The 24,258-nt window shown below is 36.6% G+C and overlaps 2 protein-coding genes across 4 annotated transcripts in view; one reads left to right on the forward strand and one right to left on the reverse strand.

Annotated features, from left to right (window-relative positions):
- Positions 1-15,674, forward strand: part of DHX36 (DEAH-box helicase 36) — a 48,611-nt gene extending 32,937 nt beyond the window's left edge. For both annotated transcript variants that reach the window (XM_002924704.4, XM_034664212.1), the window contains 8 exons: positions 6,752-6,925; positions 7,079-7,165; positions 8,175-8,258; positions 10,786-10,885; positions 10,983-11,073; positions 13,452-13,572; positions 14,462-14,614; positions 15,008-15,674. In XM_002924704.4, the coding sequence (XP_002924750.1) occupies positions 6,752-6,925; positions 7,079-7,165; positions 8,175-8,258; positions 10,786-10,885; positions 10,983-11,073; positions 13,452-13,572; positions 14,462-14,614; positions 15,008-15,193 (996 nt within the window). In that variant the 3' untranslated portion in view covers positions 15,194-15,674. The remainder of the gene's footprint in view (positions 1-6,751; positions 6,926-7,078; positions 7,166-8,174; positions 8,259-10,785; positions 10,886-10,982; positions 11,074-13,451; positions 13,573-14,461; positions 14,615-15,007) is intronic.
- A 4,977-nt stretch (positions 15,675-20,651) lies between these two features.
- The window catches only part of ARHGEF26 (Rho guanine nucleotide exchange factor 26), a 118,696-nt gene continuing 115,089 nt past the window's right edge, over positions 20,652-24,258 (reverse strand). For both annotated transcript variants that reach the window (XM_019805375.2, XM_002924706.4), the window contains one exon: positions 20,652-24,187. In XM_019805375.2, coding sequence (XP_019660934.2) covers positions 24,045-24,187 — 143 coding nt within the window. In that variant the 3' untranslated portion in view covers positions 20,652-24,044. The remainder of the gene's footprint in view (positions 24,188-24,258) is intronic.

Below are 24,258 nucleotides of genomic sequence, written 5' to 3' on the forward strand. Positions count from 1 at the left end.
AGGTTGCTGAAGATGTACTTTACATATTTCAGTTTTATTTAAGCCATCTAGACAGTTAATTTTGAGAATTTGGGCCATATCAGAACATTGTAGTAGCTTTTGATGTAATAAGTTGTTTAAATAAAAAAGCACTGTAAATTATCTTGTTGGAATTTGTATTAATGAGGTCACTTGTATTTTAGGGTAGTAGTGAGTGCAGTTTTAACACTGACTTGTCTGTCTTCCCCTCCAGGGTTTTATCTAATAGAATAGGGCTTTGCTGCTTTTTTATCTAATAGACTAGAGCTAGGTGGCAATCAGAGAATTAGCTTGACTATTTATGGTGGAGATGGACAACCAGAGGATAGCTGGACTCTGAAGCCTGAGTAGATGACTTCCTGTCTCTGAGCTGAGTTGAAGAGCCAGTCTTAGCCATTTGCAGACAACAGAATCATGAAGACGCCAGCAAATCCTTGCCAGCAGTAGGGTCTGAAGCCTGCATTTCATTTTTAAGTTTTCATTTAAAATAAATTCTTGTTGGTTAATATACAGTGTAACATTAGCTTCAGGTGTACAGTATAGTGATTCAGCACTTCCATATAGCACCCAGTGCTCATCACAAGTGCCCTCCTTAATCGCCATCACCTGTTTAACCCCCCCCACCTCCCCTTGGTAACCATCTGTTTGTTCTCTACGAGTCTGTTTCTTGGTTTGCCCCCCCCCCTTTTTTTTTCTGTACGCTCTTTGGTCTGTTTCTTAAATTCCACATATGAGTGAAATCATATGGTACTTGTTTTTCTCTAACTGACTTTATTTCACTTAGCATAATACTCTCTCGCTCCATCCATATCGTTGCAAATGGCAAGATTTTGTTCTTTTTTATGGCCAAGTAATATTCCATTCGAGATATATACCATATCTTCTTTATCCATTCATCAGTCAGTGGACACTTAGGCTGCTTTTATAGTTTGGCTATTGTAGATAGTGCTATAAACATTGGGGGGTGGTGTATGTGTGCCCTTGAATTAGTATTTTTGTATTCTTTGGGTAAATATGTAGTTAGTACAGTGGCTGGATCGTAGGGTAGCTCTATTTTTAACTTCTTGAGGAACCTCCATACTGTTTTCCAGAGTGGCTGCACCATTTTGCATTCCCACCAGTGCGTGAGGGTTCCTCTTTCTCTGCATCCTCACCAACACCTTTTGTTTCTTGTGTTGATTTTAACCATCTGGCAGGTATGAGGTGATAAATCATTGTAGTTTTGGTTTGTGTTTGCGTGATGATCAGTGATGTTGAGCATCTTTGCATGTGTCTGTTGGCCATCTGTATGTCTTGGGAAAAAATGTCTGTTCATGTGTTCTGCCCATTTTTTAATTGTTTTTTGGGTGTTGAGTTCTAGAAGTTACTCATGTATTTTGGATACTAACCCTTTATCAGATATGTGATTTGCAAATATCTTCTCCCACTCCAAAGGTTGCCTTTTAGTTTTGTTGATTGTTTTCTTCACTGTAGAAGCTTTTTATTTTGATGACGTCCCAATAGTTTATTTTTGCTTTTGTTTCCCTTGCCTAAAGAGAAATTGCTACGGCCGATATCCAAGGGGTTAACTGCCTGTGTTCTCATCTGGGATTTTTATGGTTTCCTGTCTCACATTTAGGTTTTTAATCCGTTTTGAATTTATTTTTGTGTATGGTGTAAGAAAGTGGTCCAGTTTCATTCTTTTGCATGTTGCTGTCCAGTTTTCCCAGCACAGTTTGTTGAAGAGACTGTTTTTCCCACTGGATATTTGCTGCCTTGTCAAAGATAAGTTGACCATATAGTTGTGAGTTCATCTCTGGATTTTTCTATTTTTGTGTCAGTGTCATACTGTCTTGATCATCACAGCTTTGTTTCATAGCTTGGAGTCTGAAATTATGATGCCTCCAGCTTTGCTTTTCTTTTTCAGGATTGCTTTGGGCCTTTTGTGGTTCCCCCGCAAATTTTAAGATTGTTCTAGCTCTTGAAAAATGCTGGTTGTATTTTGATAGGGATTTCATTAAATGTATAGATTACTTTGGGTAGTATAAACATTTTAACAATATTTGTTCTTCTAATCCGTGAGAATGGAATGTTTTTCCATTTCATTGTGTCCTCTTCGTTTCTTTCATCAGTGTTTCATAATTTCCAGAGTACAGATTTTCACCTCTTTAGTTAGGTTTATTCCTAGTTATCTTATTTTTGGTGTAGTTGTAAGTGGGATTGATTCCTTAATTTCTTTTTCTACTACTTCATTATTGGTGAATAGAAATGCGACCGATTTCTATATGTTGATTTTGTATCCTTCAGCCTTACTGAATTCATTTGTCAGTTCTCGCAGTTTTTTGGTGGAGTCTTTGGGTTTTCTCTAGAATATCATGTCATCTGTGAACAGTGAAAGTTTGACCTTTTCCTTGCCAAATCGGATGCCTTTTATGTCTTCTTGTTGTCTGATTGCTGAGGCTAGGAATTCCAGTACTGTGTTGAGTAACAGTGGTGAGAGTGGACATCCCTGATTTGTTCCCGAAGGTAGAGGAAAAAGCTGTTTTTTCCCTTTTAGTATATTAGCTGTGAGATTTTCGTGTATGGCCTTTATTATGTTGAGGTATGTTCTCCCTAAGCCTACTTTGTTGAGGATTTTTATCATGAATGGATGTTGTATTTTGTCAAGTGTTTTTTCTGCATCTGTTGAAATGATCATATGGTTTTAATATTGTTTCTTTTTTATTAATGTGGTGTATCATGTTGATTGATTTGCAAATATTGAGCCACCCTGGCAACCCAGGAGTAAATCCTACTTGATTGTGGTGAATGATTCTTTTAAAGTGTTGTTGAATTTGTTTTGCTAGTGTTTTATTGAGAATTTTTGCATCCATGTTCATCAGGGATATTGTCCTGTAGTACTCTTTGTTAGTGGAGTCTTTATCTGGCTTTGGTATCAGAGTAATGCTGGTCTTATAGAATGAATTTGGTTATTTTTCCTTCCTTTTTTGGGGGGGGGGGCTAGTTTTGAGAATAGGTTTAAACTCTTTTTTAAATGTTTGGTAGAATTCACCTATGAAACCATCTGGTCCTGGACTAGTTTTTTGAGAGATTTTTTATTATTGATTCAATTTCTTTGCTGATTATTGGTCTGTTCGAGTTTCCTGTTTCTGTTTCAGTTTTGGTAGTAGTTTATATATTTCTAGGAATTTATCCATTTTTTCCTAGTTGTCCAATCTGTTGACATACAGTTTTTCATAATAATCTCTTGCAGTAGTTTGTATTTCTCAAATAGTGGTTGTTAATTCTCTTCTCTCATTTGTGACTTTATTTATTTGGGTCTTTTATCTTTTTGATAAGCCCGGCTACAGGTTTATCAATTTTATTAATTTTTTCAAAGAACCAGCTCCTGGTTTCATTGATCTGTTCTATTGTGGTTTTTGTTTTGTTTTGTTTTTTAGTTTCTGTATCCTTTATTTCTGTTCTGTCTTTATTTCCTTCCTTCTGCTGGTGTGAACCCTATATTTTAAAGAAGTAAGAACATTCCCAATATCCTAAAAGGTCCCCCTTCTACCCTTTCCCAGTCACACTGCAGTCCTCAGTCCCAGAGATGGCCTCTGTCTTGACCTTAATGGTAATCTCTTGTTTTTCTTGATGGTTTTACCATATAAGGGTACATTTCTGTAAAGAGCTTAGTTTAATTTGGTCTATTTCATGAACTTTACATGAACTCACGCAGGATATAAGGGATGTTTTTGAAGGGGGGAGTGGGGTTCTGGATTCTTTCACTTAATATTGTGAAATTCATCTGCATTATTGCTTTTAGCTGAAATTTATTCAATTTCAGTTCTTTGCCATATTTTCGTATTTGACTGTTGAGAGACATTTTGCTTATTTCCAGTTTGAGGCTGTCGTATGTAATGCTGGTGTGAGTAATCTTCAGTATTCACTTTTCTTGGTGCACATATTTATGTATTTTCATGGGCATATACTTAGGAGTGAATTCACTGGCTCTCAAGGTGTCTATTTATATATATATATATATATATCAACTTTGGTGGATAACTAACAGTTTTCCAAAGTTGACAAACCACTTTACATTCTACCAGTGCCAGTGGTAGATGAGAGTTCTCATTGCTTTGAAGCTGCACCAGCTCTTGGGAATCTTTTATTCTGAGAATGCTGATAGGTTTGCAGTAGTTCTAATTCGTAGTAGTTCTGATTTGCATTATAATGAATTTGCTGACAGCTTTTTGTAGCCTTATTGCTTTTATAAACTATTGATGCTTGTTTTTCTGTTAGGTTGTAAGGAGTTCATTTTATACTTCTTGTATACTCTTGATCTGAGCCTTTGTCGGCTTTGCATGTGTCTCTATTTTTACTTTTTTACTTCTTAATAGTACTTTGATAAATAAATTTCTAATTTTAATGTAGTCACATGTATCAGTCTTTTTTTATGTTGGTAATTTTTTTCCTTAAGTAACTCCTTAACCCCAGAGTCATGAAGATATGTTTAACTTTATTGTTTAGTCTTTCACATTTAGATATTTAATCCATCTGCAATTGATTTGTATATGTGTGTTTGGTAAGGTAGGATTCAGAATTTTTACATAATGTAGATCACTTGACTAAATGCTATTTATGGAAAAGTTCATCCTTTCCTCTTTGTTCTACAGCTTTTGTCCTAGATCTAGCGTCTGGATTTGTAGACTCTGTTCTGCTTTACTGCTCTTATGTCTTTGTTGAACCAGTGCCATGCTGCCTTAATTAACAATATTGAGTCTTACCAAACAGGAACATGATTTATCCCATTTGTTTAGGTATTTAATCTCTCTTGGTATTTTGGTGTTTCTGTGTAGGAGTTTTATGAGAGTTTTTTAAAGATTCATTTCTCAGTGGTATTTTTGGATTCCGCCATAACAAATTTTTCATTTTTTTATCACACTGATATACAGAAATGAAACTGGTTTTTGTTTTGTTTTTAAGGATTTATTTATTTGAGAGAGAGAGAGCATGTGCACACACACAGGGAAGGGCAGAAGGAGAGGGAGAGAGAGAATCTCAAGCAGAGCCCAACTCGGGGCTTGATCTCACTACCCTGAGATCATGACCTAAACCGAAATCGAGAGTTGGACACTTAACCTCCTGAGCCGCCACCCAGGCGCCCCTGAAATTGGTTTTTGAATGTTGATCTTGTATTCAGTCACTGAAACCACTTATTCTGATAATTACATGTAGAGTTTTTTCTGCATACACAGTTACATCTATAAATATAGTTTGTTTTTAAGTAGGCTCCATTCCCAGCGTGGAGCCCAATGCAGGGCTCAAACTCATGACCCTGAGATTAAGACCTGAGGTGAGCTAACAGTTGGATGCTTAACTCACTGAGCTACCCAAGCACCCCTATAAATACAGTTTAATACATCCTTTTCTAATTATCTAGGACCTCTAGTACAATGTTGAGCAGAAGTGGTATGATAGGGTGCATTCTTATGTTCCTATTCTTAAAGGGATAGCTGTCAACAATTTGTTGAGGATGTTTATTGAAGATTTTTTTGTGGAAACTATCAAATTAAGGAAGTTTCTATTAGTTTACTAGAAGATATATATCATACATGGATAATTGATTTTGTCAAATTCCTTTTCTGCCTCTGATAAGATTATGATATAATTTTCTTGCTTAATTTGCAATGTATTGGGTTACAGTGATTTTTCAAATGTTAAACCAACTTTCATTCCTGAAACAAATCTGACTTGCTGGGATTCAGTTTGCCAGTATTGTGCTTTGGTTTCTTGTGCGTAAGATACTCAGTAGTTTTCCTTTTTCCAAATGTCCCTGTCAGGTTTGGTACCAAGATTATTCCAGGTACAAAAAAACAAGTTGGGAGCATTGTATATTTTTTGTTTTTCTGTTCTCTGAAAGAGATTTTGTAAGATTAAGGGTATTTCTGCCATAAATGTTTAGAAGTCTGTGTCTAATGGGGTACATATGTGTTATAGTTCTTTTTTTTGTTTGTTTTTATTGATATCTTCTTGTATACCTAGTTATTTTAATTGTATACTGGATATTGTATTTACAGAATTCTTTGTAGATACAAATTTGAAGCCTGGGATGGTGATAACTTTCTCCAGACAGGATTTATGTTGCTTCTGCCAGGAAAAGAAACTCCAGTGCTGGGCTCATCTCCCTGGACTTCTTTTTTCTCCCAAATTCTAGATTTATAATTCTTGTAGTTCTTTTTTTAACTCCTCAGTGTCTTCACGCAGCTTTTCTAGCTATGCTCAGTGGAATGATTGGACCAAATTACCTAGGTAATCAGAGCAGTAGTCCACCCCCATTTTTCATTGTTCTAGATATCCCCATTATTTCTTGCCTTCCTGTCTGATGTCTCTTAAACTACTAGAATCAAGGGCTCTGCATTATATATTCCAAATATATAATAGTTGTCTCTTTTTTTGTTTTATTTTTTCCCCACAAGTCTAGTGGGTGATTTTCTTTATTTGATTGAAGGTTTGCTAATGTGGTATTTCTCTTATTTCTCTCCTAACATTTAGAGTAAAGTGGGTTGTGGATTTTTTTTTTTTTTTAACTGAGTTTCTAACCTTTGCTGATCTCAGAACTTAGTTTTGAGGAAGAAACAATATTGAACAATATTAGGGCATTTGGGCCTAAGAGAGTGAGGACTCTTCTGCTGTTTATTTTAAAGCAAACTAAAATAGCTTTGAAAGTGATGCTTTATAATGTCTATTTTAAACATAAATTCTTGCTTTACAGAATGCTTTGGATAAACAAGAAGAATTGACACCCCTTGGAGTTCACTTAGCACGATTACCAGTTGAGCCACACATTGGGAAAATGATTCTTTTTGGAGCTCTGTTCTGTTGTTTAGATCCAGTACTCACCATTGCTGCTAGTCTCAGCTTCAAAGATCCCTTTGTCATTCCATTGGTAAGAAAGATATAAATAAAAGGCTGGACAGTTCTATATACACAGACTAGTTGTTGCTTAGATCATTTTTCATTAGCTTTTTATTAGAAGGCCTTTCTGTGTTTATTAGGGCAATTTAAGTTGTCTTCATTTTTTTCCCCCTCGTTTCTGAAGGGCAAAGAAAAGATTGCAGATGCAAGAAGAAAAGAATTGGCAAAAGATACTAAAAGTGACCACCTGACAGTTGTAAATGCATTTGAGGTAAAAAAACAACTTGTCCTAGATTGTGACAGTTCATTCAAGTTAAGAGCTGATGGTAGAAGAGGAACATACTCACTTATTAAAATGTGTTTCATTGTCAGGATTAAATTACTAAGTATTTGAAATTAGGTGAACATTAAAAAAAATGTTGATTTTTCATGAGTTTTCAATTTTCTGATAGTTCATTACGTTTACCCTTTTGGGGGGAAGAAGTCTATATTTGTGTTTTGATAACAATAGAATAAGTGAAGTTGATCTCAGAAATTTATTTGATGTTATTTGATACTATTCATTTGTACTTTTGTGTTACTGACTTTCATGAAAGATGGTCTCATTCTGTTCATTAATAAACTACAACTGTATTTGGATTTAATATTTTGATAGAGTATCATAATCATGTACATTATTTAGATCGTTTCTCCTTCCAAAAGTCATCCTTATTTGAGGAAAACATTTATTACCCATCTTTGCAAAATTTAAATATAATTTGCTTTTTAGAGATAGCTTTTTTTTACTGTAGTTCTAGATCCAGTTTTGTACTATGTATTATGGGAGGTTTTTTTTTTTTCCTTTGAATTCATCTAGTAATAACTTTTCTTTTTCCCAATCTTCCCTTCTCTATTTAAAAATATATACATATTTATATTTGTGGAAGTTAAAAATGTACAGTAGCATTGGACTTTGTCCAGTGGTGTTCTTTTTGTTTATTATATACTATATATGTTGACATTTTGTATAAAATACACAGTATATTACTATAGAACTTACTTACATGAAGAAAGGTCTGGAAATTCATTGGTGGCTATCACTTCACAACTAGAATCATGGGGAGTTTGTGGGGTTTTCTGGTTCGTTTTTTAGTTTGTAAATTTCAAAATTCTTTGAATTTTTTTTAAAAAGAAAATGAAATATCAGAAGATTAAATTATTACCAAAATAAAGACAAACCAGTAAGCATCTCTGCTTTGAGTAACAATATAAATAGTTTTCTTTATTTCTTTGCCCCGTAGGGCTGGGAAGAAGCTAGGCGACGTGGTTTCAGATACGAAAAAGACTATTGCTGGGAATATTTTTTGTCTTCAAACACATTGCAGGTAATGGTGAATGTTTTGGAATGGTTCCCAAATAAGTTGGTATATATGTACCTATTTTGTGTTGTTAGATCTGGAGCAAAATGTTAATTGTGTGAGTTTGTCATATGAAGTTGGATAATCATTTTGTATAATTGCCCCTACCCTCTAGTTGCTGTTCTGATGATTCAGCCTGAAAATTTTCATTAATACTTCTAGAATCTATTTTAAAATATCAAATAGTATCTTTATTTTAACATAATATCTGTACCTTAACTTTTGGGTAGGCTAACTGTTTTGTGTCATGAGAAAACTTTGGACAGGAGGCATTTGTGAAACAGAAGATAATAAATAGGACAGATAAACATCAGACTTAAGGCTCTACACAGAATTGGAGAAGTTAAGAATAGGAATTCCTCACTTTGCCCTATTCATGTACATTCCAGCTGTGGCATGAGCCCTGGTACTGGACATTTAACAAATCTACAAGGGAGTAAAAGAATCAAGAATCTAGCATGTCTAGCAAATCTAATCAAAACTGCTCAAACATTAACAAAATGAAGAGTTAGAAAATTCTGAAAGTTACTACAATGAAAGGGGAAAAAGAATGGAACATAACATACCTCAAAAGAAAATATCTTACCACTCCTTCATAGTAAGGAACAGTTTAAGAAGAATCTGAATTCAGTAAAGCAAAGATAAGAAAATAAACCAATAGAATGGATCACAAGACTGCTGACCTCTAAGACACGATGACCAAAAGAATGACAAGGAGCAAAGTGGAAGTCCCTTTAAAGTATTGCCGTAGAAGAAAGGCTCTAATCACAGCTTGTAGGTTCAGCTGCAAAAGAAAAAAATTAAAAGCAGTAAGTAAAAAGCTCATAGACAGGAAGACAGGACTGATGATCCACCATGAAGACAAAAGTTGTCTCTCCATAGGAAATTCAAGTGTAATTATGAATATCTGTTCAGAGATGTGTACAAGAACATTTCCCTGAAATAGAAAAAATGAATTACAAGTATGAAAAGATGCCTGAATCCAAGTGTTGAGAATATTATATCCAGTCAACATATTAATCCCACTATAAAGACAGGACAGGCATTCAAGAAAGCACTTAAAATACTATACCCATGAACTGTTCTTGAAAAACTCACTGACAGTGAAATGCTGCCTATTAAGAGATAAATCAAAAAGAATTTCAGGAATGGAGAGTACATGCTAAATCAGTGAGTGATGTGTGTTGATAGAACACAGTGCAAAACAGTATTGGAATTATAGATACAGAATAGAATATAAAGGTTTTTGTCTTGAACAATATAAAGTAATGATAATAAAAAACCAGGAGGTGGTCTGGAGAGTCAGTGTCAGAGAAATTAAGTAGGGAAGCTTAAGTCACACAATTCGTAAAAGGGACAGACAATGAAATAAGACCAACTTTATGTTTCATAATCTCTTATTTTAAATTTACAAAGATCCTTTATTATCTCATGATTGTGAAAATTTAGGATTCATCAGTTTAACTTTTATTCCTATTTAACTTTCTTTTTTAAATTGAACTAAAATTGGGACGCCTGGGTGGCTCAGTCAGTTGAGCGTCTGCCTTTGACTCAGGTCATGACCCCAGGACCCTGGGATCAAGGCCTACGTCTGGCTGCTTGCTCAGCAGGGAGCCTGCTTCTCCCTCTGCCTGCCACTTCCCCTACTTGTGTGCTCTCTTTCTCTCTGAAAAATGAATAAATAAAATCCTTTTAAAAAGAGATAAATAAATTGACTAAAATTAATTTTAATACTTTCATTAAAACAGCTTTTTTACTGTTATCCCGTTGTTAGCATTTCTGTGCAGTTCTGTCGGTATATATGCATAAGTGTCTACAGTACTATTTACTTGGTTAATGGTTACTTCTGACAGTACTGACTTTAGAGAAATTTCTTCATTTGTACTTTTCTGTATTACTTGTGTGCTTTATAATGAGCCATGCATCATTTGTATGCAAATTATGATTCTTCTTCAAAACAAAAAAACAGATGTTAGGTCTTTGTGCCAGTATGTAGTAGCAGTTAATTCTCAGTAGTAGAAATATGGATGTTGGTTATTTTATTTATGCTTTTCTGAATTTGTTTTTCCAAAATATGGGGTGGAGAATAACTTTTAAAATTATATTAGTGAATCTTCTGCAAAATGGAGCAGTACTTAAACATCAGTAGTTATTCCCTAGAGCTGGCAAACCTTTTCTGTAAAAAAAAAAAACAAAAACAAAAACCAGACAGTAAATATTTTAGGCTTCTAAGCCAGATGGTGTCTCACTTCTGCCTTGATAATATAAAAGCAACCATAGATAATAGATGAGTGAGTGTGACTTTGTTCCAATAAAACTTTATTGACAAAAACAGGTTTTTGCAACCTCTGCTCTAAAAACATATTTTTGCCAGTGAAAACACTTACAAAACTAAAGCCAGGAAAACTTACAGCTGTTGGCAGGTATATGCTTTATAGCCCTATAGATCTCTGTGAACGGTATTCTAGTTCTGTTTGTTACCATTGCTCCCTAGATGCTGCATAACATGAAAGGACAGTTTGCTGAGCATCTTCTTGGAGCTGGATTTGTAAGCAGTAGAAATCCTAAAGATCCAAAATCTAATATAAATTCAGGTAAAGCAGAAATGTACAGTGTAAAAATTGGCTTGCTGACATTGTTTGTTATATCTGTATTTTACTTTTTTTTTCTCTATCTTCCTACCCTCAATAGATAATGAGAAAATAATTAAAGCTGTCATCTGTGCTGGTTTATATCCCAAAGTTGCTAAAATCCGACTAAATTTGGGTAAAAAAAGAAAAATGTAAGCATTGAAGATTATTATAAACTACTTAATTCTCTCCTTAAGCTTTTGAAATCCTCTTAATGCAGCAGAGCTTATATTGTAAACTTGTTCTTATTTACATTTGGACCATATTCTTCTTTACTTTTTGATCACTTAAGGCAAACTATTTGCACGGACATCACTTTCCTTCACAGCACATACCTGGTATCAGCTATTATTCACAAAGAGTGTTAATAAAACATAATACTAGGGTAAATATTAGGAAAGTAAGCCAACTATAAAACAATGGTGGATGGACATTACTTAAGATATTTTTAGGATTTCTTTTCCTCTAAGACGTATAATTTTATATTTTATCTCTTTGATGAAAATTATGGTGGGGGTGCCTGGGTGGCTCAGCCGTTAAGCGTCTGCCTTCGGCTCAGGTCATGATCCCAGGGTCCTGGGACCGAGCCCTGCATCAGGCTCTCTGCTCAGCGGGAAGCCTGCTTCTCCCTCTCCCACTCTCCCTGCTTGTTTTCCCTCTTGCTGCCTCCCTCTCTGTCAAGTAAATAAATAAAATCTTTAAAAAAAAGAAAAAAGAAATTGTGGTGACTTCTCTGTTTTGAAAACTAAGGTATGACTTTTAAATATTTATATGTGTGTGTATATATGTATGTGTGTATGTATACACACACACACATTTATACGCACACACACACACAAATAACGAGCCTCAGTAATTGCAGACCACAAGGCACGTTTTTTGCCTACCAAGTGAGTTCATTCTAGTGAGGGAACAGAGAAACTAAGTCTCAAATGACTAGCAGTATGTGAATTGGTACCACCCTCTTAAAAGGCACACTGGATTAGAATCAATTGCCAAGGCTTTAAAATAGTGGCTCAGTGGATTCATAAGTGAATATATTAATTTGAGCACCGCGTCTTAAGGAAGTAATTCCACCCCGCATCGGGCTCCCTGCTCGGCGGGAAGCCCCCCCTCTCCCTCTCATACTCCCCTTGCTTGTGTTCCCTCTCTCGCTGTCCTGTCTGTCAAATAAATAAATAATCTTAAAAAAAAAAAAGTGTATTGTAAAGAACATAGATGTCCAGTAGCAGTGGGCAGATTATTTGATAATATATTATAATGGCATATAAACGCATAGGCTTGTAAAACAGTTACTGTGTAGTAACAAAATAATTCTGACATTAAATGAAAAAATTTGGATACCCTATGATTGTAAATGTGACAAAGTACTAGATCTGAGGTAGACTAAGTGCAGACGTTGTTTTAGGGCAGAGTTTCTCAGTTGTGATGGCTTCACCTGCCAAGGGACATTTTATTTGGCTGTGTCTGGAGACATTGGTGGTAGTTACAGCTGGGGCAGTAGTACTAGCATCTAGTAGATAGAGGCCAGAGCTGCTGTTAAACCTTCAATATCCAGGACAGCACCCACAACAAAGATGACTCAGTCTAGTATGTCAAAAATGCAGAAGTTGAGAAACCCTGTTGAACATACGAAATTATGGGTTACGTGAATTTTAATCATTGTGGCTGGATTATCCTCATTTTAAGTGATCCAGGTACTTTTTTGATATCAGTACTTTGTCAGATTTCTTTTCCTATCTATTCCTGACTTTACAGGTAGCTTAACAGAGAGACTGTGAAATACATATTATATATCTCTCTGCCATCCTAGGAAGAATTTATGGAAAAAATGTAGTTCTGTTTGTATCGGTGCTATATTTTGGTCTAGACCAGGGTTCAGCAAATTTTAGCATGCTAGCTTGGCCAAAGTCTTGTTTGTGTAAATTTTTATTGGAACACAGCCATACTTATTCATTTACATGATGTCCATGTCTCCTTTCCTGCTGCGTCAGCAGAGTTGAGTAGCTGTGACAGAACTCATAGCACCCACAAAGCCTAAAATATTTTCTCTGTGGTCCTATACAGAAAGAGTTTGCCAAGCCGCACTGCTCTGTAGGGTGGCGTTGGTTAAATAGACTGTAGTGAGGAAAAATAATTTCTGATTTTACTCTGAATAATGATTCATCACCACGATTCATGATTTTGGTTAGAAGCATTTATGAATTTCTAGAACTACAGAAAGGATGCTCTTAAAAACAAATAGGAAGAAATGGATTACCAGCTTTTATGCTGTCATTTAATACAGGTAATTACCATTGACTATTTAAAGATAAACTATCAGACATCTCCCTGCTGAACTATTTTAAAGACTCCTACAAATTGAGGTAAATTGTTTTGTTCTCAAATACAGATTTGTAAAATGGTATTACAAAAATAAACTGGCCTCATCTGGNTTCTGGTTTTTTTTTTTTTTTTTTTTTTTTTTTTTTAGATTCTGGGATTGCTTTGGAATCTCCCAGATTTTAACTGCATTTTAACTTTTTTAAAGGGTGAAAGTTTACACAAAAACTGATGGACTGGTTGCTATTCATCCTAAATCTGTTAATGTGGAGCAAACAGAATTTCACTACAACTGGCTTATCTATCATCTGAAGATGAGAACAAGTAGTGTAAGTGAATATTTAAAATAATTATGAATTTGAACATCAGTCTTGCTGTATTTTACTGTTGTGTACTTTTCACAAAAATAAAATTTGTTCTGAAATACTTTTTTTTTTCTGACATGAATTATAAGTTCTTTAAGCAAATCTATACTTTTAATGTGCAGCATGTCTGTCATGATGGATCTTTGAATTTTAGTTAGTTGGAACAGTTATTTGATTTGCATAGCTTTCCTTCAGAGCCTGCTTTCAAGAATTACTGGCATTTTAGGGTATACAGGAGTTTACACCGTACCGAGAATTTTGTGGACATGTCACTATACCTTATAAGTACTGGTCAGAACACTGAGTGAGATTCTGCTTATGTATAGATAAAAATAATTTCAGATACATTAGTGCTTTCGTTTTGTCACTCAGAAAATATTTTGTTTAAAGAATAGTGCTATTGTTTGAAACAAAAACATACAAACTCCTGTGTTCTTTGAATTAATGAAGACTGGCCAGTTTAAAATGGTATGTCTTTGGGGTGTCTGGGTGGCTCAGTTCTGCTAAGCAGCTGCCTTTGGCTTAGGTCATGATCCCACAGTCCTGGGATTGAGTTCCGGATTGGGCTTTCTGCTCAGTGGAGAGCCTGCTTTGCTCTCTCCCTCTGCTGCTACCCCTGCTTCTGTTCTCTCTGTGTCTCTGTCTCTCTCAGATAAATAAATAAATAAAATCTTTTTAAAAAATAAAATAAAATGGTATATCTTCAAAATTAGTCTCCATATTAACATTAGCAGAATAATACCTAATTTAGGAGGAAAGCATTTAATAGATCAATACCGGTGATAGTGAATTAATGTGGCAATAATCCTTTCAGACTTGTGAATGTATTAATTTGCTTTAATTCTCATTATAGATATACTTATATGACTGCACAGAAGTTTCTCCATACTGTCTCTTATTCTTTGGAGGTGATATTTCCATCCAGAAGGATAACGATCAGGAAACCATTGCTGTAGATGAGTGGATTGTCTTTCAGTCTCCAGCAAGAATTGCTCATCTTGTTAAGGTGACTGACTTTACGTGGTTATCTTTGAATCTGCATGCAAGTTAGCATGTGGTCTTGTGGTTTTGTACCAAGTGTTTGTATGTTATATTAAACATTTCTAGCTCTATTTCAACAGAGCAAACAGTGTTGAGAAATTTCTGCATAGTTTTTCCAGATTGTTTTTTGAGGTATTTGTAGATCAGCCATTCTGAGTGTGATTGAAGTTTGAAGTTTTTAACTTTACTTAGTTGGATACTCACAACCACACTTTAGTTAGTTGCTCACTAAATATTTCAGTCTTTTGTACAATACCTTAACGAAATTTTTTTGTAATAGCTAAAGTCACTTTACTGTATTACATTGCTTAATAGTATATCTTCCTTTGTTGAACATATGTGATTTTTCCAACCTTAGGAATTAAGAAAGGAGCTAGATATCCTTCTGCAAGAGAAGATCGAAAGTCCCCATCCTGTAGATTGGAAGGACACTAAATCCAGAGACTGTGCTGTACTGTCAGCTATCATAGACTTGATCAAAACACAGGAAAAAGCAAGTCCCAGGAACTTTCCGCCACGATCCCTGGATGGATATCACAGCTGACAACTTTCCTGTGGTGGTCTGAAAATTTGACAGCCATTTTCCGTCATAGTTTAATTTTTGGCTAGATGCCAAACCATGGGACATGACTATTTCCATATGTAAGGTAGAAACCTTTAGTAGGTAGTAAAGACGTAATGTGCATGATTTAACAATGTTATCTGTAGCTATTATAAATATGTCATAAAAAGCAATATGTTCTCTGATCATATATTCTGTCGTGGTCATGTCCACACTTTGGGAGGACTGTTCTTATATATATTGAGTGTTGTACCACTTGAGAAATTCCTTTGTTCTGTTATGAGAAGTTAATCTTTCTGCTCATAGTGACTGAGTATGGAAACGAGTAAAAAGAGAATGATTAGGCAAAAAGTGTCAAGAATTTGAACACAACCACATTTTTAAATGAAACTTGTCTCTGAAGTAAATTAATTTGTTGTAATAAAGCCCAGTATTTAATAAAATGTACAGTGTATAAATCTCAGCTAACTTTTTGGCTTGGTTTCTACATCTCTGTCCTTTGGCTTATTAGATTTTTTTAAAAATGTTTTTAGAATATATTTGTACCCCTTTTACATTAGCATAATGTAGCACTTGAGAAAGTGAATCCAGACTTGACCACCTAAGTTCAAACTTCAGCTGTGACTTACCTGCTCCCTTTAGCAAGGTACTTGGCTTCTCTGTTTTTTATTTATCTGTAAAATACAGGTAACATTGTGAGAATTAAATTTGTTGATACATGTAAAGTGCATAGACTAATGTCTGGCACATAGAATGTACTCACTAAATCCTAGTTTTTATTTGTTGCTGAATTTTTTTTTATAACAGTCCATTATGTTACACTCATTCCTATGCTCTGAGTCCTGTTTTACCCTCTCAGACAGTGGAAGCTAGTGTGATTTTAGGGCTACTGAGTGATAGGCTAGTGTTTACCACCTTATCGGACTGATAAATACCGTTGGTTGCTATCCCAACAGCCATTTGTCCCTCCCCATTTGCTTGATTTTTCACGTGTTCCCCCTCTGTGTGGCTTGGTCCCCAGGGATGTTGGACTCTCTTCCCCAAGGATGAATCGGATTGTTCTGAGCCAATCGTGTATGGTCTTACTCTCCTTACAAGTAACTGATGAGGCATCAGTATGTGAACCTGTGTTGTCCATTGCAACTGATGAGAGATCTACAAGGGGACATCTGAGAAAGATTTTCTTCACTAGTAGACTTAGAGGAGGAAGTTTTTTCCTTTGGACATTGTCTTGTCTGAATCTGGCACTGCTGTAGCCATTTTCGGATTGCAGAGGATAATGACGTTGGCTCAGTGGAAAGATGTAAATCAACGGAGTCTGTGATAATGCTAGGGAGCTGCTTAATTATCCAATTCTAGACCTGTCTTGCACATGGACTTATTTTGATAAAATAAACTCTCTTTTATTGAGTTAGCCACTTTTGGGTAGTGTATTTTGTTTAACTTGGCAGAAAGCGTATTAACTGAAACACATAGTCTGCATCAGTGAGTGTTTGTTGAGGCCTGTTTCTACCATTTCTTTTGTGATCTAACAGTTTGACCCACATGTCTGACAAAAGGTATAAAAGTAGTAGTCCTGAACATTCTGCAGAAAGAAATGTAGGAAGAACATCCTGCTGCATCCTTACACATTTTCTTGTGCCTTCCAGTAAATGCGGAGAAACCAAAGGAAGAGTATNAGGAAGAACATCCTGCTGCATCCTTACACATTTTCTTGTGCCTTCCAGTAAATGCGGAGAAACCAAAGGAAGTACAAGCTGACTCATGTACTGATAACGCTGTGCTGATCTGTGTAACACCACTGGTTCAGGTACTGCTCCCATTTCTGGGAACGTATGTCAGCCTATCCTGGCCTTCTAAAGGTTTTGAATGTACTGTGTCCTAACTCCATTCTCTTGGCTAGTCTCCCAAAAGTGATCTCTTATTGAATTCTTGTATTGAGTCATCTCACAATATTGTGGTTTTGTCCCTTAACTCAAGGTGACCATTAGGTTCTCTTTGCTCTGTAAGCGTGTTTATGTTTGTGTATGTGTTTTCTTGCCTTTACTCTCCAGTTTAAATTCACAGTGGGCCAAACTGGTCTTGGAAGAAGCATTTAAAGAGGGGGGATTATTAGTTAATTGGTTCCATGTTCCCAAACCAATATTTAATCTTCATAAGAATGAGGAAAATGTTCCTGAAGAATTGTTTAAATAGATGAGCTATTGAAAGAGATTGAAGCAGTCACTGTCACCCCCAATTTCCGTCTTCTGTACAGCCCATCAGGATGGAAATCTTGATTGAAGGTGCTTTTTGTGTTGTTTCTTTTGTTTACAAAATAATGTATTACTGAGCGGAAAATTTATTCCAGGTCTAAGAACTATTTGTTATATTTAGCAGTTTTAAGAAATAAGACATTAAAAAGAAAAATCTATTTGCCTCACCATTCTTAGTGATACCTAGAATAACTCTTAAAAAAAACAAAACAAAAACCCTGAAACAAACTAAGAGGGAGAAAAACAAAGAAACCACTGAATAATCTTTTAAAAAGTTTCTTTGAAAAGTAAGTACATGTAGTGCTTCCTAATTCATTAACTTGGGCAAAAGCTCTAGATACATTTATACCTATTACAACAAGTAATTTTCTGTTCTTACTGTAGTTTTAAAATGAAGTCCACCCTGAAAGGTAGAGATTATTGAAAAGCTTTAGAAGGAATTTATTTTAGTACCCCCTCACCCAAACGTAAATCGTAAATTTCCTTCCACTCTTTTAGCTGAGTTGTGTATATTTAAATTGTCAAGATCATGTGGTATAATCATATAATATGCTGATTGTTTTTAAATGACTTTTTTATTCTGATTTTAAAACAATATACCCTCATTGTGAATATTTGGGAGTTAAAGAAAAGCATGTTACCACTGTTACATTTTGTTATATTTCCATGATGTATTATCATTCTTTTTTTAAAGCTTTAAGATATTATTTTATATATAATAAAACTTGCCAATTTAAGTATATAATTCAGTGAATTTTGTCAAGTGTATAAAGTCATGTAATTGCTACCACCAGTCTTGATCTAGAACATTCCCATCACCTAAGTTTCCCTTGTACCCCTTTGCAGCCAATCCCCTGCTTGTACTTCTGCCTATTGGCAGCCATAGATCTGGTTTTTGTCACTAGTTTTGCCTTTTCTAGAATTTCCAATAAATGGAAAATCATATTTAGTCTTTTGTCTTGTTTCTTCTACTTAACATAATGCTTCTGAGATATTCATGTCGTTGCATGTATCTGTAGTTAGTTGCTTTTTTATTGTTGTGTTGCCTTGTATGGTTATACCACAGTTTGTTTATTCATTAACTAATTGATGGACCTTTGAGTTATTTTCAGTTTTTTTTTATTATAAATAAAGCTGCTGTGAACGTGTGTATATGAGGCTGTGTGTCAATAAAGGTTTTCATTTCTTTGGGGAAGATACCTATGATTAAGATCATTGTATCATGTGGGTAAGTGTGTTTGACTTTATAAGAAACTGCCAAACTGATTTCCAGAGTGGGATTGCTATTTTACATTCCTTCCAGCAATATAGGAGGGGTTCCGAATGTTTCAAATCCTTGCCAGGACTCCTTATTTTTAGTTATTTGCTGTTGTTTTGTTTAGTACCAGCCTTCATTGGGTGTGGAGTCCTAGATCATTGTAGTTTTTAATTTGTATTTATTTCTGTAATGATTACTCAGGGATATTAATCTGTAGTTTCCTTTTTGTGGGGTAATTCTGGCCTCAAAATGAGTTGGGAAGTATTCCTTTTCAAGTTTCTGGAAGAGGTTGTATAGAATTTGTGTCAATCCTTAAATATTTGGAAGAACTCTCCTGTGAAACCATTTGCACCTGGACATTTCTTTTTCAGAAGTTTTTAGACAAACTCAATCTATTTAATAGTTATGGGACTATTTAGAGCTTTGATAGTTTGTGGTTTTCCATGAATTGGCCCATTTTATCTAAGTTGTTGAATTTAGGAGTCTCAAGTTGTTTAAATATCCCCTGATCCTTTTAATGTCTAAGGAATCTAATGATAGCTCCTCTTTCATTCTTGACACTGGTATTCTCTTTTTATTTAGTCTTGCTAAAAGGTGTATCAGTTGTATTTATCTTTACAAAGAACCCATTTTTTAATTGAGTTTTGTTTTTTAAAGATTTTATTTTAGGTACTCTCCACACCCAACCTGGGACTCGAACCCACAAGCCCAAAAACCCAGAATCTCATGCTCCACCCACTGAGCCAGTCAGGTGCCCCTAATTGAGTTGTTTTCTAATTGTCGAGAATTAAGAATTATTTGTATATTTTGGATGCTAGCCCTTTATCAGATACTTAGTTTTGCAAGATTTCCTCTTGCTCTGTGGATTATCTTTTCATTCTTCCGTCTTTCACAGCGCAGATATTTTTTATTTTAACAAAGTTCAATTTATCATTTTCTTTTTCATATATCATGCTTTTGGTGTTGTCAAAAAAAGTCATTGCCAAACCCAAGGTCACCTAGATTTTGTGTTACCTTCTAGGAGTTTTATAGTTTTGTATTTTACATTTAGGTCTAAGTTTCCAAGTTTTATTTTTGTTACTGATTTCTAACCTAAATGTAGTCATAGAACTGTTTAATTTCAGCCCTTTAAAATTTGTTGAAACTTGCTTTATGACCCAGGAAATGGTCAAATGTTTTAATATTCTATGTGTTCTTGAAAAGAGTGTATATGTTTAAATTGTTGTAGTGTCCTGTTTATGCCTATTAAGTTAAATTGTTGTCCGTATCTCCCATACTTTCATTGATTTTTATCTCCTACACTCTTATGTAGCAAATGAGGGTAAAAGCGTCATATGCTATGATTTTAGATTTATTTCTTCTACTTCTCCCAAATTTTGTTTTATATATGTTGAGACCATATTGTTGGCAGGAAATATATATATGGAATTGTTATTATCTTCCTGGTTCAATAAACCTTCCATCATTAGGCTCTCTCTATCCCTAGTTGTACCCTTTATCTTAAAGACTATTTTGTCGGAAAAGTGACATAGCTCCATGTATTGCATATTGTGATGTTCTGCCCAGACCCTCTCTCAAAAACTGAAGGATGAATTCTCTTAGCTGCTACGAGTGCTGTCACATAACAGCCTTCACCTGTCAGCCCTCTGCAGGAATTGTCCTCAGCTGAAGAGAGCCACTTTACCCAAGGCCGTTTCCCCTCCCCGGGGACAGCCTGCATCCTGTGACCAGTAAGAGCAGGTTACAAAGTTCCCCTTGCCAATGCTCCCTCTCTCCGCTCTCCTCTGGGACTCCAACTGAATCTTTGCAGTCTCCCTATCTCTGTTCTACATGCTTCCTTGTGGGTTTTTCTTTCAGCCTCTCTTCCAATTCACCAACTAATCTGTTCAATTTAGTTCCATGATTTCTAGTGTTGGTTTTTTTTTTCCCCCTCTGTTGCTTCTTACAGTTGTTAGTACTGTATTGCATTTTAAAGTTTGGCTTTATCTCTAAAAATGGTAATTATGATTGTTTGATGTAGCTAATGATTTCAATATCTAGAGCCTGTAAGTATCCATTTTTTCTGTATCATTGGTGCTGTATCTCAAAGTGCTTTTGCTAATTTGACGAACCTTTTGAGAATTGTTATTGGAAATAACTAAGGTAATCCTTCACAGTAAGGCCTAACTTCCTTTTGTCCGGTCCTTAGTGTGCTAGAAGCCCAAAGAGCAAAGCTTGAGGTCCTCCAAGCTCATATTCTCACTCCAAAATAAGCCCTTTGGGGATTCAGTCCACAAGGGTGATGACCGTAGGCACGAAACTCTGCCCTGCCTTGTTGAGCACCCACGTCCCCTCAAGTAGCTTTGCCCAGGGAAAATGCAGCGGCAAAGGGGGCACTGTATCTTGCTAGTCCATTCTCCTTCCTCTTCCATCACCAACTTCAGTAAAAATCCAACAAAGAAGGCTTTGATTGGTGTTTCCTACCATATGGCTGTATTTTAGTAAATACAAGATACAGGGAAACTAAGTATCTAGCATTTTAAGGTTTACAGTAGTGTTGAGGGCAGAACTTTAAGATGATCCCCGTTATCACACCCCCACCTGGCCCAGTGTTAGGCCTGTGATTATGTTCTATCGCATAGTAAAGGGACCTGTGGCTCTCATGAAGGTCACAAGTAGGTTGGTTTTGAGTCAGTCATAAAGGTGATCATCCTGTAGGCCTAATGTAATTTCATGAGTTCCTTAAAAGCACAGTTTTCTCCAGCTGGTAGCAGAAGATGGAGTCAGATTCCAAGTGTGAGAAGGATTCACTGGTGCCTTGAAGATGGAGGAACCCATGTGGAGGAAGAGGAACAGGTTCAAGGAGCCGTGAGCACCCCACAGCCCTGGCAGCCAGCAAGGAAGCAGGGACCTTGGTCCCACAGCCATGAGGAACTGAATTCTGCCAATAACAGGTGTGAGCATGAAAAAAGATATCAAGCTCTGGCTGAGCAAGCAGCCAGCTGACACCGAGGTGTCAGCCTTATGAGACTGAGACTCTAAGCAGAGAAACCCACTGGGCCGGACTGGCCTTCTCACTACGGCACCGTGAGATAATAAACGGATGTTGGTTGAAGCCATTAAGTTTGTGGTAATTTGTTATGCAGTAAAAGAAAATACAGGAGTCAGTCTTTGCCTTCCACCAGCATTCACCAGGTGGTGAAACTTCACAAGCACGAAGGTTCGCCTACTAGGTAGCCAAAACGGGTAAGAGCTAGCAGGGAACCACCACTGATTTAAGATCAGCTATTCTGTCGTGCAGTTTTGTGGGAACTATAAGAAACATCAGCGCCCAGCTCTTAAAAATGCTCCAGCCTCCTAGGGCAGCTGATGCCAACATGTACCCACAAGGAAATATCAGTACCCTTTAATGTTACCTGTAGATCCCTTCTGAGTTGACCAAAAATTCAGCAAATTACATACTTAAATGAATACATGCTTTAGTGAATTAAATCACACGAATACAAAAGAACAAGTATATACAAAATCTTTATAAATTCACTTCACCAAAAGTATACAAGCAGTATCCATTCGTTGGGACAAAAATGAGTATTTTTCTTCTCCACAGGTCACTGAATGGTCATTGTACAGTTCTGAGAAGCTATTCGTAGAAACTGAACTAGGTTGGAAAGCGGTACTGTCCTATAAAAATGACAGTTCACGGTAGAAATGAAATGGATTATGTTACACACCTGCTGTATAACGACACAACCCAGTAACAGTACCGGCCTGCTTGCTATACAAGGCTTTGATTTATAAAATGCATGTATTTCCAAGACTGTTTAACATCTCTACTTATAAATTAATTCACAGGACTCATGCTTTTTAGCTTCAAATGGATATTAGCAAAAATAACACAAAATGATCCCTTTGCAAGCAACACGTTTACTTTCTTTCCTAAATGCAAACGTTGCATGAGATTAGATTACAATTTCTTAACCTCTCCTCTAAAAGGTCTGTGCTGGGCTTCTGCTTTGCTCACTTCACTCAGGATTTGGGTACCTGGTTGGCAGGCAGTAGGTGGGACATGTCACACACAGATCTGAGTCCTTGAATAACGTACGCTTTGCCAGATTTTATCCCTCTGTAGAAGATGGACTACAGAGGAACCTAGCTGCCGGGAAAAATCACTCCACCCAACTCATCTTCCAAACCCTCATTCCCTCTCTATGAAATGAACTCTTAAAATCCTCTCTCCTTGCACCAGTGGAAAAAATGAAGTTCTGCAGACACCCGCAGTTAAGAGATCCTCCAAATCCACCCAGCAAGGCCTTTAGTGCGTACAAAATGGATTCCCGTTAAGACCAAAATGTTACGTTTCAGTTAGGTACCACGCTGGCATCTCGATACCTTGGTAAGGCCGAATTTTACCTTGAGATTGTGTCTCAGCCAATTTCCTGTTTAGAAAGGGAGCAGGAGCAGTCGAAAATCTTTATTAAAGAAATTATAAAAGGCAGAATGACTAAAGGCAAAGCAGCCTCATGTCGGTTTACCAGCTCGTTTGGAAACATTAAAAAAAAGTAGGACCCTCTCCTACATTGAGGATTTTTGCACTTATGTGAACCATCTAAATTCTACCTTATTTGAGTAGCCTGAGTAGGGTTTTATTAGGCTCTACTTACCAGAGACCAGTATTGGGTAAGACAGGTTTAAAAACGAAAATCTCTAAAAGTAAGCTGCGTCTCCTACTAATGAGGAAAGAGGCGGCAAAAAATCAAGTGTCAATTTCCCTTTCCTGGGAAGAGGTTTAGAAAAACTCAACAGCTCACCTTTTGAGCTCTACCAGCTCCTTGTGAAATGCTCATAGCATCAGAATCAGATCTAAAATATAGGAGGCAGAAAAAATATTTACAAAACCGGCATTCCTTAAACACACAGACTCTTGCTAAGACCAGGAGAACCACACAGAGGAGATGTTAAAAAGAGGGGCAGTAACATTCTTGGCGAAACAGGAAAGAGAAAACCAGGGTACAGCCTCCAACATCCATTTTTCATGCCAGAGAAGGGTGAGCCCGGCCGCAGCTTCGGCCACTGGGTCCATGCCTGGCCTCTCCGCCATCTACGGGCCTCAACACGGCTGCAAGTGCACAGCGTGCCCACACTGAGCCTTGAGGACTCCCTCTATCCGGTGGCTGTTCTCCCGAGAGAGCAGAACCACCTGGCAAGCGTGAAGGCAAGCGTTCGCATTCTTCTAACGAAACGAAACGGGCTGTGTTAAAACGAACAACAAAGCCGGCCCAGAACCAACCAGCCAGCCGGGATGTAGTGTGAATCTCGCCGTCGTGGAAGGCCGTGGGGGAGGCTACACGTTGGTTTCCAGGCCTAGCAAGCGTCTCATTCTCTCCACGTTCTTGTCAATGGTAGCCTGACAGGTTATCTCCTTGGCACATTCCATAGGAAACCAGCCCCTCTCTCCATCTCGCAGTCGTTCCCCCTCATACCAGCCTGCGGATGACAGCAGAGTCCTCATGAAGCCACGAGGGTGTGGAGGAAACCGGGACCCTACCTGGCTCCGG

The sequence above is a fragment of the Ailuropoda melanoleuca genome, chromosome 1 (assembly GCF_002007445.2).
Source record: "Ailuropoda melanoleuca isolate Jingjing chromosome 1, ASM200744v2, whole genome shotgun sequence".
In the NCBI taxonomy this organism is placed as follows: Eukaryota; Metazoa; Chordata; class Mammalia; order Carnivora; family Ursidae; genus Ailuropoda; species Ailuropoda melanoleuca.